At 49.6% G+C, this 15,988-nt stretch overlaps 1 protein-coding gene across 3 annotated transcripts in view; it reads left to right on the top strand.

Moving 5' to 3' along the window:
* Window positions 1–6,856: 6,856 nt before the first annotated feature.
* NELL1 (neural EGFL like 1) overlaps window positions 6,857–15,988 on the top strand; it is a gene marked incomplete at both ends in the record, with an annotated part of 883,126 nt that continues 873,994 nt past the window's right edge. For all 3 annotated transcript variants that reach the window (XM_082845633.1, XM_082845634.1, XM_082845635.1), the window contains 2 exons: window positions 6,857–6,911; window positions 15,641–15,769. In XM_082845633.1, coding sequence (XP_082701759.1) covers window positions 6,857–6,911; window positions 15,641–15,769 — 184 coding nt within the window. The remainder of the gene's footprint in view (window positions 6,912–15,640; window positions 15,770–15,988) is intronic.

Here is a 15,988-nt window from a genome sequence, read left to right on the forward strand (position 1 = left end):
CTCTCCACCCTGATCAGTGAGAGCAGACGGCTGTGCCAAGGTCCAGCCTGGAGGGAGGGCAGATGGCCAGTCCGTTCTGGCTTTCACACGAGGCTGTGCTCTCCCAACACTGTCTCTATATTCATAAAGGCCATGTTTGGCCTCCTGTTAACTCTTTTATTTCTCAGTTGGTCAGAACTCATGCAGGAAATAGGGCTGCTTTGTATTATTAGTCTCCCACAGGACCTCAACAAGGAGACTGAATCCACAGGCTTTAGCCCAGGAGAAGCAGTATAGCTTAACTATTAAGTACACAGATCCTGCAGTCCCACTGTCTGGGTTTGAAGCTTTGCTCGGGCATATGTTTGACAAATGGCTCAGTTTCCATATCTGTAAAATGGGTATAATAATCCCACCTACTTAATTGGGCTGCTTTGAGGAATAAATCCATAGAAAGCACTTGGCTCAGTAACCCACACCTAGTTACACTTAATAAATGGAGCCATTATCATTCTGGTTAGTGTTGGGGCAAGGTCTGCCTCTAGGGCCTGTTAGACGATAGGGTTTCTGCTCTCCCCTGGTTATAGGAATGGACATGTACTTATATAACACTGAAAACCTGGATATTGTGTACACCTTGGTCCTTATCCTCAGAAACTCAAAACTCAGATTATTGATTTTATGGATTAGGAGAGTTTCTTCCGAAAGAATTATGAGATGCCTTTATCTATATGTCTATGTACAGATTTTTCTATGTCTTCCTGCGGACTTACACCTAGCTTTGTTCTAAAATGCGTTTGAAGCTGCAAGACAGAAGGACAACAGTTATCTTCACAAAATATGGGTCCCTCTAATCTGGATGTCATTGAAATTGATTGTAGTAATTGGAGTAGGGAATACATTTTTTGTGTGTAGAATTCTTATATTCATATTGAAACAGAGGTATGGGCGTGAATATATTCACTCTACCTCTCTTTACGATTGCACGTGCATTTCAGGAAATGAAAATACCCACCCAGGTCCAGGCGTGCATAGTTCTAGAGAGTTTGGGGCTTGCTGGGTTTGTGAAGGAAACTTGGGGGTTTTTGCACTTTCCTGGGCTCTGTCAGCAAATTGGCACTTGTGTTAGTTTCCTAAGGCTGCTACAAAGCACTGTAAATCGGAAGGCTTAAAAACAACAGACATTTGGTCTCTCTCAGTTCTGGAGGTTAGAAGTCTGAAATCAAGGTGTTAGCAGGTCCATGCTCTCTCCAAAGCCTCTAGGGGGAGGATCCTTCCCTGCCTCTTCCAGCTTCTGGTGGCCCCAGGCACTCTCTGGCTCTCAGCCCTTCAGTGTCTGCCTGTCACATGCTGACATCTGTTACATCTCTGTCTTCACATGGCATTTTCCTCTTCCTATAAGGACACCAGTCACATTGAATTAGGGCCCACTAATGACCTCATCTTCACCTGATGATGTCTGTAAAGACTCAATTTCCAAATAAGGTCACATTCATAGGCACTGGGAATTAGGACTTCAACGTATCTTTTTTGGGGGACACAATCCTATCCATAACAGCACTATCCTCTATTCTCTCCAGTTTTACAAGGAAATGTGTTGTGCACCCATAAATATGAAGGTAGTTGGAAGGCTGTTTGGACAAAGGAGAGTGACTTATGGAGGGGGACTGGAGGGCAGTATATGAGATGGAGAGTTTCTCAGCCTTGGATACTAAGAAGGAGTCTTCCTCATTCTTCCTCTCTGGAATCCGCTGCCCTGCATAGAGTCAGCAGTGGAGCAGCTCTGAGGGTCAGTGGGACATGGCAGTCTTACTGTTGCCTTGGTGATGGTCAATGAGAAATGTCAGTTCTCTATGCTGCTTCCTGGGAGAACATCCGTTGATTCATTCAGCAAAGGTTTATTGAGCTCCTAAAATGTGCCAGGCACTGTTCTAGGTAGAGAGATATGGCGGTGAACAAGGAAGACAAAAATCCTACTCTTGTGGCATTCTCTGGGGGGAGACAGAATAAATGTCAACAAATCAATTGATATTTCAGATAGTAATAAGCACTATAAAAACATGAAGCAGGGTTAGGAGACAGAGAGCCATGGGCGTGAAGTGACAAACTTCTTTAGGCAGGTCTCCCCGAGGAGTTGACATCTGAGCAGAGATGTAAGTCAGGTAAAAAGTGAACCACACAAAGATTTATGGAAAGAATGGTCCAGGCAGAGGAAGCAGCACATACAAAGACCATGAGGAGGGTGTGAACTTGGAATGTTTGAGGAATAGCAAGATGCTGGAGTGAATGAAGGGGAGAGGGAGAGAGAGCTGGGAAGGTGGGCAGAGACCTTGTAACATGTTTGGATTTCTTCAAGATATGATGGAAAAATGCAGGGGAGTTTTGAGCAAGGGAACGTGATCTGATACATGTTTTAAAAAGCAGACTATGCCTACTGGGGGATGGCTGAATTGTCAGGGGCAAGAGTGGAGGCTGAGAGAATGATTGAGAATCTAGGGCAGTAGCCGAGGGAAGGGGTAGTCATGGATTGGAGGAAGGTGGGAGTAGTGAAGGGTGGTGAGAAGTAGCTGATTTGGGATTTTTCTTTAGGTCTAAGGGAAAGCAAGTCAAGGATGACCCCACGTCATTCGGTTGGAATACCTGATGAAGGCTGGTACCATCTCCTTAGAAGGCAGCAGGAAGGGAGTTTGGAGGGGGGGGAATCAAAGGTCCTCATCTGGCCACATTACAATTTTTTCCATGATCATTAACAAAGTTTTTTAAAAACAGGTTTATTGATATACAATTCACATATTATACAACTCACCCATTTAAAGTGTACAAGTCAATGGCTTTTAGAATATTGTGAATATCTGTGAGAGGTTTGCGTCCATCACCACAATCAATTTTAGGACATTTTCATTCCCCCCCAAGTAAACCCTGCGTTCCTTAGCTGGCACCCGCCAAGCCTTCCTCCCCCTTCCCCTGCATTAGGCGACCAAGAATCTGCTTCCTGTCTCTATGGACCTGCCAATTCTGGACATTTTATATCAATGGATAATACGACGTGTGGCTCTTTGTGACTGGCCTCTTTCACTCAGCATAATATTTTCAAGATTCATCCCTACTGTAGCATGTATCCATACTTCATTCCTCTTTATTGCTGAATAATATTCCATTATATAAATATACTGCATTTTACTTACCCACTCGTCATCAGCTGATGGGCATTTGGGCTGTTTCTACTTTTTGGCTAATATGAATAATGCTGTCATGAACATTTGTGTACAACTTAGTGTGTGGCCATATGTTGTCAGTTCCTGTGTATGTACCCAGGGGTAGAATTGCTGGGTCACATGGTAACTTTACGTTTAACTGTTCGAAGAACAATTTTACATTCTCGCCGACCAGCAGTATATGAAGGTTCTAATTCCTCCACTTCCTTGTCAACACTTATGATCTGGCTTTGTGATTTCAGCCATCCGAGTGGGTGTGAAGTGATACCTCATTGTGGTTTTGATCTGCGTTTCCCAGCTCGCTAATGATGTTGAGCATCTTCTCATGTGTTTACTGGCTGATTGTATATCTTCTTTGGAGAAACGTCTATTCAGATCCTTTGCCCGTTTCAAAACTGGGTTACTTGTCTTTTACTATTGAGTTATAATAATTTTTAATAAATACAAGTTTCAATCAGATATAGGACTTGAAAATTCGTTTCCCATTCTGTGGCTTGTCTTTTCACCCGTCATGATGTCCTCTGAAGCACAAGTATTTTTAATTTTGATGATGTGGCCATGTTACAATTAAGGCACCTGATAGGTAGTTGGGTATGTAAGCCTGGGGTTCAAAGGAGAGGTGGGGACTGGAGATACGCATGCGAGAATTATCCATGTGTAGATAGTAGTTAAATCCAGGAGGCTGGATGGCAACACATAGGAGTAAGTGTGGCCGGAAGAGAAGAGGACTGGGGACTGAGCCCTGAGTCTCCCCAGTATTTAGGGGTCAGGAAGAAGAGGCAGAGGCATGATCAAAGGAAGCCTCTGGTTCCTGGAGAGACCATGGAGGGAGGCCATTCAGAAGGGCAGGGTGGACTTGGGATATGGTATTGGGTAAACCACACCTCATCACTGCTTTCACTGAGCATGGATCCCATTGCAGTATCCCAACAGCACAGCCACGTGGTCCCTTAATTGACACCACAGAAATTTGATAGAGAATTCTGTAAAGGTTACCTTAGGCTACACACTCCAAAGCCCTACTCAAAGGCATTTATAGGAGGAGATTGAAGTACTTAGTTATCTAGGAAGATTTATGACCTTGTTAAGATTAACACTTGTTACTGCTAATGGATGTGATGCTGCAAAGCTTTGACAGAACATATGCCTTGCTTTATTTTTTAATGGAACATGCTAAAAGCTCCATCCCACAGGACCAACTAATTACACAGAAGCTTTAACAGAGAGAAAGCTCTAAAGGTCTGACTCAGACTACCTTTTCCCTTTGTTGGGGTCACTGTGACTTCTAGGATTTCTGAGATCAATAAAAGGGCCTTTAAAACAACAGTTCAAAGCCACGAAGGGCTGCTCCTGCTGAGGTGTATTTAAAATCCGTGGAGAGACAGGGGGCATGGGTCTCACAACACAACATGGTGTAGGGGAGTTCTCGTTCATTAGGCTCAACTAAACTTGGGGAATCCAGTTTTCTGAAAGATGTGTGATTTTAATGTTAGCTTTAAATGTAACATGCTCCAGGTAGAAGGAAAAAGTCCTGACTCTGTAATGAAAACACACAGAGAGAGTCAAGGCAGACAGATCCCCTCTGGGCTGGAGTTGATCCCAGAAGAGATGGAGAATCAGTTCAGCCTTGACGTGAGTTTACCTCAATCCTTCAACTCAACTTTGGAGTGGCAGTACACTTCTTTGTTGGCTTCCCTTCTTCTACTTCAGCTGGTAGGAGCTGGAATTTATCTCTTGTTCATTTCCTTTTTCATCTGCTAAGGGACCACAATGCAAAGGGCCTAGTGGGACAGTGGCTTGCATACAGAAATATCCAGAAAAATAGGGCAGAGATCAGAAGAGTATGCTGATAAAACCTTCTCTTAAGGGCTTCCCTGGTGGCGCAGTGGTTGGGAGTCCGCCTGCCGATACGGGGGACACGGGTTCGTGCCCGGGTCCGGGAGGATCCCGCATGCCGCGGAGCGGCTGGGCCCGTGAGCCATGGCCGCTGAGCCTGCGCGTCCGGAGCCTGTGCATCCGGAGCCTGTGCATCCGGAGCCTGTGCTCCGCAAGGGGAGAGGCCACAGCAGTGAGAAGCCCGCGTACCGGAAAAACAAAAAACAAAAAAAACCCACCTTCTCTTAATAAACTGTGTTGCAAGTTTGGTGACCTTCAGTGGTGGATCCTGGGATCATAGCGATGTAGGGGTTACGAGTACAGGGAGTGAGAGGGGGCACGAGAGGTGAGAAGGGCAGATCCTTATTAGTGAAGAGGATTCTGGAACGTTGGAATTGTCTCCTGGGAAATGAGGGAGGGTTGTGTTCAGAGAAGTTTCCCTTTCCTTCTCTGGGATCCCTGTTGCCAGTATCAGAGGTGTGGGGTGGACTCGGAGACGGGACCAGTGCGAGCAAGCTGAGGAGTTTTAAATCACGTGGGGCTCATTTGGTACAAATCAAAGGTTCTGTCATGTCTGATTTCACGACTCTGCATCCTAGTTATAAATAACATTCCTGGATGGAAGTGCGACAAACCTGGGAGCTATTTCTAGGGAAGGCTCGGTTCCAGAAGGGGGTCACATAGAAGGAGGAGGACTTGAGTTCTTTCCCACACTCCTAAAACAAAGCCCAGCTTTTCTCTCCGGGGAATGGTGCTCGGGAGGGTCCCAGAGGGACTGCGGGACAGGCCTAAAAGTGACTATGATGGCTTTTGACAAAACCATCGAGAAAGTCACTCAAGAAAAAAAAAAAAAGGTTAGGAATTTCCCCTAAGTGGCAGCATCTGACCTGCGGAACCGGAAGGCTTGCAAGTAGACCCCCCCAAACCCCACCGTGGCTCGCTCAGGCTCAGCGACCTTTTTCTGGGCCCCCTGCCTCAGCGTCCTCTCCCTGAACCTCCAAAGCGTGTACCCAGTCAGAGGGACCCACCGGGGAGAGGGGACAGAAGGTGCAGTTGGCGAGCCGCGACTCGGCCATCATTCCCCTCAGGGCCCTACTCGCCCCTCGCCAACCAGTTGCCTAAGCAAATCCCGAGTAATTGTTTTCCGGGGAGGGGCTGGGCGCGCTCTTTGGCGCCACCTGGGTCGGGATTCCCCCTGGAAAAAAACCCACCCGCGGGGGCTCCGCGGTTCTTAGTCTCGACCAAGATGAACTAGGGCAACTTCTGCAGTCTCCAGCGCGGCACGGAGGCAGAGACAGCGGTGGTGGCGAGGCCGGCTCGTCTGGGCTGGAGAGCGTGAAGCCGAAGGGGTGCTTCCGCCTCCAGCTCCTCCCTTTTGCCCGCGGGTCCTGGGACTCCAGCTCCGGTGCTCCGACTGGTAGCGGCTGCTGCGCCGTCCGCCCGGGTCTTCGCAGCGGAGGGGAAGCCGCTCCCAGCGCGGGGCGCAACCTGCCGGAGTGGCCGAGCCCCGCGCTCTCGCTCCAGCTCCGAGGAGAGCGCAGCCGCAGCGGGGGCCGGGGCCCGAGCGGGGTGCCGCCGCCCGCTCTGGGGGACGGGCTGGGGGCGGGGCGGCCGGGGCCGCCTTCCTGGGCGCGATCCCCGAGCGCAGCACCCGGCGCTGCCGAGCCACCTCCCCCGCCGCCCGCTAGCAAGTTTGGCGGCTGCGAGCCCGGCGCGCCTCGGAATCGAGGCGCATTTGTTTCCTCCTGGCCTCCGCGCGCCCGGTTCGGCGGGGACCCTTGGGAGCGATGCCGAAGGATGTGATCTTAATTGTGTGGTTTTGTGTGTGCACCGCCAGGACAGGTAAGCACGGCTGTGGCTGTCGGAGGGATCCAGGGATAGGGGGGAGCCGCGCCGCTGTGCCCGGCGCCCACCTAGGCGTGAAGAGAGCTGGAGCTGAGCTCTGCACTGGTCCGGGGAAGGGCGTGGATGGGTCCCTCGAACCTCTCTGCCCCGGTCCAGGTGAAAGGGTGAAAAGTGGGACTCACAGGCTGGAAGATGCCCCCCGAGGAGTGCCCCCTTCCCGGAGGACACGGCCTGGCGGACGCAGGAGTGAGGGGCGCGGCCATTCGGGCGCACCCTCCTGCTGCTAGTAACCGGCTTCCGGGTCGAAACCCACAGTAGGGCGAGTCCGCGAGCCCCACACCCGTGAACTTGACAGATGCGGTGGAAACCGCTGTCCTTGCGTCCCGCCGGGCCGCAGAGGGAGCGCTTCCGGCCGGCGGGCGCTGCGAGGGCCGGGAGGGCGCGGCGCGGGGTGAGGGCTGCGGGCGATCCTGAGATTCCGCGATCTCTTCCTCGTCCCCTCCTGACTCTTCTCCAGGGGAACTCCAGGAGTGGTCTCTCTTGCCACCCCTATCCCCCCCTCCCCCAGAGGGCAGGACAAACTGGGGGGGAATTGGAACTGTGGGAGCAATCCCGGGGAGATTCTCTCAAGCTCGCACTACTTTTCCCGTGCTATAACTGCACGTTGGGGGGTTGTAAAGGGGAGGCAAGGATAATTGGCGTAATTTTCTGAAGTCCCCACTTCTTTCTGCCTCCAGAGACGCAGTTGTGAGGACTCTAAGCGCGCCTCCTTCCTTCAGCTTCTACTCGCCGCCAGCCCCCATGTCCCTTGGGGTTTGGAGACCCTCTCTCAGCCGCCTTCTCCAGGGGACTAGTAGTAGATTTGGAAAGGTGGGGGTGGGGTGGGATGGAGGAGGAAATTAGCAAAAATAGGACCCTCCCCCCAGGGGTGGGGACCGGGCGTCGCGAGGTTTCATCCCTACGCTAGCCATCCTCGCCACGCGCGGCCGACTTTGCACCCCAGAATCGGTGTGTAGTCATTCCCTCTGCTTTTCTCTTTTATCACTCTCATTTCCCTTCTCTAGAGGCATAGCCTCCTTCCCATGCAGAGTTTATCTGTAGAGGGCTGGGGAGGGATGCCCGGCCTTGGTCCGCTCAAAAGTTCCCTCCGCTGGCCCTTTCCATTTTCCCCAGGACTGAGCGGGAAGCAGCTTTTCCTTTGCTTAATGAAAGAGCGGCGGGTGTGGACTTCTCCGGGGACAAAAGGCATCCCCATCCCTTTCCTATCTCCATCCGAGCTCCCCAGGCTGCCGAGGTGCCAAGACTCGGTCCAGCTTAGAATAGGTGCTTCTTGAGTGCCGGCCCATCTAGATGGGTTAGTCTTTTAAAAACCGAGAACACACTGGAAAAAACGCGCCCCCGGAAGATCAGGGCAGGCAAGGCTAGTGCAGAGCCTGGGCTGGCAGCCCTGCGTGCAGAGAATTGGAACCGAAGAGAGAGAAACTAGGTGGGGGGAGAGGGCAGCATCGGGCATTTCAGGTCTCAAGTGCACATCACAACCAAATACACTTAACGTCCTTTGTTCTCATTACTCTTTTGAAAAGTCGGCAAAAAGTGCTTCCCCCAGAAGTGGACTGTGTCTCCAGGGCACGTTGCTTTTGGAGATCTTTAACGACACTGTCTTTTCCCCTTCCCCACATCAAGCCCCTTTAAAACTTGTAAACAGTCTCTTGCAGGGAAGATTTACTCCTGTATCTATTCATTCATTCAGCGAAGAGTTGAGTGTCTTGCTGGGTGCCAGGATTGCTTATATAAAGAGGAACCGGCTTGCTTGACTTCCAGAAACTTACAGCTTAGCTGAGAATCTAGATAGAAACTGAAAAGCAGTTTTATTGTACAGCTTGATGGGGGTGGGGGGGGGGAAGAGAGGTGGGAGTACAGGAGTTTGTATTGAGGAGACAGAGGAGGGGAGGTAGGAGTGAATTCTGGGGAGGGGTGGTCGGTAGTCAGGGAGGTGACGTTTGAAAGTTGTGTCTGGAAGGCTTTGTAGGGAGTTTTCCAGGTGCACAGAGTAGGGAAAGCATTCCAGGCAGAGGGCACAGCTTGTCCAAAGTCAAGGAAGCATGGAAGGATCTGCCCATTGGTTGTGGCAGTTGCTTAGGGAGCTTGAGTTTTCCATGCCACTTGGTACTCTTTGAACACCAGAGGCTGCCTATTTCTTCTACAGAAATTATCAGAAGAATGAGAAAGACGGGGGGAATTATATCTCACTTCTTTCACTTACAATTTCTTGCAGCTTGAGGTGGTCTGATGAGCAATTTTTTTCTTTGGTTTTGGCCAGGAACCATCATACGAGCATCACACATCCATCCTCTGAGGTAGCTAAGCCTGGCTCTCAATTAGTTTATCAGGATCCAAACAGCCACTCGGAAAGTTTATTTGTCAAGTGCGACAATTGCTGTCTGGGCTGTTAACAGTCCAAGATGAAATAAACACGTGGTTCACTGAGTGAGCTGCTCAGATATCACTGCCTTTTAATGGAAATGAACAGATGGTATCAGGCACATTTTAATTAAAGCATCACTGCAGTGCAGTAGCAGTTACATATGAAAAGATCTAATGATAGGTGTCACAGGAAGCTGCTTAAATTACTCATTGTTCAGAGAATTTGTTTTAAAGAGTAAAGTGGAGTCAAGAATAGGTCCTGTTCTCCAGTGCTGGTTATTTCTGGGTGAAAAAAATCTGAGATTTCCAGGTACCTCACTAATAATGAAAATTTAGAAGGCTACGATAACAGCCGTAATAATACATTAGGTCCATGAGTTTTCTCCAGTAACCTGGAAGTGTGAATAATGTAAAACTCAGTGATTACTCCCCCATGGCTTTCAAGTGTGGTTTGGTCGCCAGGGCAATGGTTAGAGGGAGCCCCTGGGGCTGAGTGAATGCCTTTTGCTGCCACCTGCTGGAAAGGAGAGCTTTTCTTTTAGAAGCACCTCCCAGGCAGTTCATTAACTATGAATTGAATAATAGAGCTGTGAACAAAAGCCTCCAGCCTCCAGTGATCATGTGAAATATTGGCTGACTTGGAACAGGCATAGAGCATGTTCTTTAAGGACGTTGCTTTCGGAGTAGTAAGAAACTTTGTAGGAGTCCAGAGGCCCAAGTCCGATCAAATGGTTGTGAAATCCTGCTGGTAAATGAGGTCTTGGAGCAACTCTGCAGCATCGTATTCCCCTGCATGGGCCAGAGGAAAACAGCTGCCACCATGCACAGTGAGCTGGATAGATCTGAAGTGAGCCACGTCCAGGAGGATTCGCTTGGGAGCTTAGGCCTGGGACCCTGAAGGTGGACTGAGTGGGCTTTGGGCCTCAACACTCTCTGGGCTAGGCTGAGGAGTGGCCAGCAGCAGGTGTCCTGGGAGATTAGGGTGGAGATTCTGAATCTCAGAGCCAGGCCTCAAGTGCCTCTGTGACATTGACATGCTGCCTTCCAGGTTTTAAAAAATATTTTATTTTTCCCCAGAAGCTTTTTTTTTTTTTGCGGTACGCGGGCCTCTCACTGTTGTGGCCTCTCCCGTTGCGGAGCACAGGCTCCGGACGCGCAGGCGCAGCGGCCATGGCTCACGGGCCCAGCCGCTCCGCGGCATGTGGGATCTTCGCGGACCGGGGCATGAACCCGCGTCTGCTGCGTCGCCAGGCGGACTCTCAACCACTGCGCCACCAGGGAAGCCCGTTCCCCAGAAGCGTTTTATCCTGCTTAATTCCAATACCCAGCTTCAGCCATTTGAGAGCAGTTATGGCCAAAGTAGAAAACTTCAATAGAGTTTCCTTGGAAAGGGCAAGAGCTCCATGCTTGGATAAGAAGCAGAAACATTAAAATAAACAAAATATTTTTATGGAACCAACACTTTCATACTGTATAAGGTTCAGGTGAAGCCATGCAAATGCTGCCTTATTAAGATTTTCTGATTCTTTAGGCAGTGGGCAAAGTGCTATCTTTTACTCATCCAGCTATTGGCACCAGGTATTTTCATCTTGAAAGGGACCACTTAGAGAAAAGCATACAGTTCTGTTTCTGGAAGCCTAATTGATTTCTCTTGTTCTGTTTTCATGGGATGTTTTCATGACTAGAGGAATACAGTTATCTTAAAGCCAGGGAAGCCCCTTCGCTTGCAGGGTATAGGGGGAGGGGTTAATATACATTTAATATATAGATTTCACAAAGCACAGCCAGGGACTTCCCTGGTGGCGCAGTGGTTAAGAATCTGCCTGCTGATGCAGGGGACACGGGTTTGATCCCTGGTCCGGGAAGATCCCACATGCTGCGGAGCAACTTAGCCCGTGCGCCACAACTACTGAGCCTGCGCTCTAGAGCCCGCGAGCCACAACTAATGAAGCCCTCGTGCCTAGAGCCCGTGCTGCGCAACAAGAGAAGCCACTGCAACGAGAAGCCCGCGCACGGCAATGAAGAGTAGCCCCCGCTCGCCGCACCTAGAGAAAGCCCACGCACAGCAACGAAGACCCAACGCAGCCAAAAAATAAAAAAAAAAAGCACGGCCAGAGTGAGAAGCCCTTCTACGTCATCTGGGCATGTGGAGGGGTTGGGAAAATGGGAGCCGCCTGTATCTTTCGTATGATTCCAGTGGAGTTGAGGACCAGGGAGCTGGAATGGTCTGGAGAGCTGGTCCTGTGAAAGACAGACGCAGCAGACCCCAGCTGGGCACCAGATATGTGCTAGGAGTGTTCATACAGTTATCACTGAAACCTCACGAGGCTGGGAGGCGGGTATTATCCCCATTTTACAGTTAAGGGAGATGAGGCTCGGAGAAGTGAAATGATTTTTCCAAGGGCCCAAATTTAGTAGGGAGAAGAGACGGGACTGAAAGTGGCTCTTAGTTTAGTGTTGTTTCCACAACACTATCCAGATTGAGGTGTTCTCACATGGAGGTGGGAATCCAAGGGCACCATTGGGGTGTTCTGCCAGTTCTACAGAATCTGTGTGGGTGCCTTTGAGGCTTGTCCGGTTGCAGGGCTCCAAGTTTGGGAGATTCAAACAACTTAGGGATAACCATTATTGTGGGTCTTTAGTCCCCGCGTTGGTCAACTACTGCCACAATAATATTGTATAACAAGCCACCCTAAACTCAAAGCAACATTTCTTTCTGTTCACGCGTCTGTCGGTTGGTTTGGTATTGGCTCACTGGGGCCAGGTTGGGCTGGGAGTCGTTCCAAACCCAGCTAGGGTGTCTGCTCCGTGTGTCTTAGTCTCCTTGGAGCGTGGCCCAGTAGGGCCATGTTTTTCTCACTGTGATGCAGAGGTACAAGAGAACAGGCCCCACCACACAGGCACATCCAAGCACATCCAAGCCTCTGCTTGTGTGACATTGCTAACATCCTAATGACCCAAACTAGTTACATGGCTGGGCTCAAAGTCAAGGGATTGGGAGGTTTACTCTGACTCTAGTGGAAGGACATGCAAAGCCACATAGCAAAGGGTGTGGCTATGGGAGGGGTAAAGATTTGTTTTTTTAATTTATTTTTGGCTGCACTGGATCTTCATTGCTGCCAGCAGTCTTCTTCTAGTTGCCCTGAGTGGGGACTACTCTTGAGGCGTGTGTTTTGCGGTGGCTTCTCTTGGTGCAGAGCACGGGCTTTAGGCGCATGGGCTTCAGTAGTTGTGGCACACCGGCTCAGTAGTTGTGACTCACGGGCTCTAGAGCGCAGGCTCAGTGGTTGTGGCGCATGCACTCTGCAGCATGTGGGATCTTCCTGGACCAGGGATGGAACCCCTGTCCCCTGCATTGGCAGGTGGATTTTTAACCACTGCGCTACCAGGGAAATCCAGGGGTAAAGATTTGAAGCCAAGAATTCGGTCAACCATATTCCTTTTAGAAGGTTTCCTGGGCTCGAATGCCATCCTGTCCTCTCGTGGTATTCCTCAGGTATGCATATTGCCCTTAGATCACTGCACCCAAAGCAGTGATCATACATCCACTCATCAATTAATTAATCAGGTCCTGGGCTTCCCTGGTGGTGCAGTGGTTGAGAGTCCTTCTGCCGATGCAGGGGACACGGGTTCATGCCCCAGTCCGGGAAGATCCCACATGCCGCGGAGCGGCTGGGCCCGTGAGCCATGGCCGCTGAGCCTGTGCTCCGCAACGGGAGAGGCCACAACAGTGAGAGGCCCGCGTACCGCAAAAAAAAAAAAAAAAAAAATTAATCAGGTCCTAAATTCAGGGCCTGACATATATGAAGCCTTGTGCAAGACACTGGGGCTACAGGGATGCTTCCTTCCTCCTGTGTCCAGCTAAGGGCACATTTCCCAAACCACGTTCCAAATTCCTGGCCAGAGATAGACTAGTGTGGAGGTCCTCTGAGATCACTCTTAATTTAATTTCTGCCATATAGGTGTAGAGCACTATAGATCAAACTGAAATATTAGTTCCTTTCCTGCCTTTTCAAGGTAATCAAAGAACTGCTGGTATCTGAGCTCACTTGGAGAAAAACATTGCCAGTCTCAACAAGAGGCTTATGGTGCTGTGACCTGGGCTGATAGATGCCCATTAGTGCAGTACTTCTTTGCACAGAGTAGGTACTCGGTCAGTCATCAGTCTTTGTGAATGGAGTCTGTGTCAAGCAGGTAGGATGGAACCTTAAGTGAGATCATAAGGTAAATCAGAGCACATCCCACTCTTCCTCCCCTTAAACACATACCTTAAAGCCCTCCATTGATACTCCATTGCAATTAGAATACTGTCCCTTTCCTTGTTGCAGCTCACAAGGCAGGGCCTACTCTGGGGCCTCATTTTCTACCACTCTCCCCCGGGCTCACTCTGCTCTGGCCACACTAGCCTTTTCACTGTTTCCTCTACACGCCAAGTTTGTTCCTGGTTTGCATTTGCATTTTCTGTTCTCTAAACCTGGAAAGCTTTCCCCTCCAGGTCTTCCCTTCCGGAATGACTGCACCATTGCCAGCCGCTATAGTCATCAGTTGTCTGCTCAGAGGAACCTTCCTCTACCACCCTTTTTAAGCCTCCACCCAAGCTGCTTTCTGTTTCATAACTCTGTTTTATTTTCTGCGTGGCATTTATTGCCATCTCAAATTATCTTATTTATGTATTTGTTTATTTTTTGCCCTCTCCTCACCCGCTGCCCTAGGAGTGCATGCCCAGGGAGGCCATCTCCAGTGCCTCGCAATGCAGTGTGTGTGTTACATAGAAAGCACTCAGTCATATCTGTTGAAAAACGACTGAATGAATGAGTTGTCTTTGGGTAAACTGGTCTCGCATCTGGCTGCATTTCAGAGGACGAGGGGAAGCCTGACAAAAATTGAGAAGGCAGCTCTATGCATGTGCCTTTAATTTAACCCTTTGTCCACCTTCGGCTCCAAAGACCCTTCCCAGAGCCACCTTCTGTGGACAGAAGCCTAGATTGCTGCAGCAGCCCCTGTTTCCTAACAGGAAAAGAGTGAGGAGAGGGTACATTTCCTTCTCCAGATCTGTGGGGAAAGGGGTGAGGGCAGGAGGACAGGTGAGATTGTCACAGCGCTTGGTGCCCTGATGAAATGCACTCGGTCTCTCTGGAACAAATTGGGTGTAAGCTCTCCAAATCTTGCCTCAGCGACTGCATTACCACCAGACAAACGTTGACAGTTGTTGCTGATTAAAACATTTCCAACTGTGCAATCAGAATTGCACTACTGAGGTGCTAAGTGTAGACAGGCACAGCCTTTAGGAATGGCTTAAACATGGTCCCTTGGAGTGATCGCTAGCCTTATTAGTATATATAATTGGAAGCCACTTTGCAGTCAGGAGTGAATCATTCTGCAGAACACCCTGTAGATGAGAGACAGGCTTAAGGATTTGCCTTTTTCAGATGAGGCAAGGGGGGCTCAGGGCCCTGTTTCTCTGTGCTAAGTTTCTCCAACAAGAGTTGTCAGGGTGTCTAACTTTTCACAAATCCCCTTGAAATCTACATCCATTGTTCTGGGGATTCTCTTTCCTGGCCAGTCCCTCTGCCACCCTTATCCATCAGGGTCAGGATCCCTCTCATTTTCTTCCTCTTTATCGAAGGTGTTGTTGCCTCATTAATAGTGCTCTGTGGAGGTGTTTCCTGGTGACGGTGGTGTCAGATTTCACTACTGTATCAGTCTCTGAAGCAGGTAGATCAGGGCCACAATCCTGTATCCACAGTTCCCAAATCTAGAAAAGCTCAGAAACCCAAAGTTTCTTCATAACTCACCTGACAGCAAAACCTACCCTGAGCTGAACTCCTTTGGTGGCAGAACTTGACCTGAACAGATATGAGGCTATTTATAGTCTTTATTTATACCAATTAGAGGACAGTATCAGACTTCTTGCTCTACAAATATTGTGTTTGGTGATGGGGGACTGATGCAGACTTTGCTGAGGGTGTTACATAAAATGTAGTATATGGGCCATATTAGCTTTCCAACAGATGATCCAGTCTGAGTTCTGAAATACATTTGGCCCCTAGGGTTTTGCATAGGGATTATCAATCTGTAATGGGGAATGGGAGAGGGGGAAGGGATGAAGAAACCACAGTATCAGTGGGGGTGATGGAGCAAAGAGTTGCCTTCATTTTCCATCCGGGGAAAGAGCATCTCTAAGCGCTTATCACTGGGTTCCTTGTATTCCCTGCCACTCCTGTGGCCTCTGTCATTTCTGTCCCATGTTGCCGCAAGCACGTCAGCATTTTAAGCCAAGATGGCTCTTTGTTCCTTTGCAGTGGTGGGCTTTGGGATGGATCCCCACCTTCAGATGGATGTTATCACTGAGCTCGACCTCGTGAACACCACCCTTGGAGTCACTCAGGTGTCTGGACTGCACAATACCAGCAAAGCATTTTTATTTAAAGGTAAAGGCATTTTTCTCCTTTGCATGGGGGCAGAACTTGGGGAGGAGGGTCTGTCTGGGGACTGTTCCTCTGGTGTGTATGTGTGGGTATTTGTGTGTATTTGCTATTTCCCTTGTGTTACCGTCATGAGGAATGTTCAGAGATGCCGAGGGTGTTTAGATATTTGGGGGTGTTCTGAGGGTGTGGGAGGGGGCAGTCGGGGGCGTGGTGATGAAATAT

The sequence above is a fragment of the Leucopleurus acutus genome, assembly GCF_964270905.1.
Source record: "Leucopleurus acutus genome assembly, chromosome: 8".
NCBI lineage: Eukaryota > Metazoa > Chordata > Mammalia > Artiodactyla > Delphinidae > Leucopleurus > Leucopleurus acutus.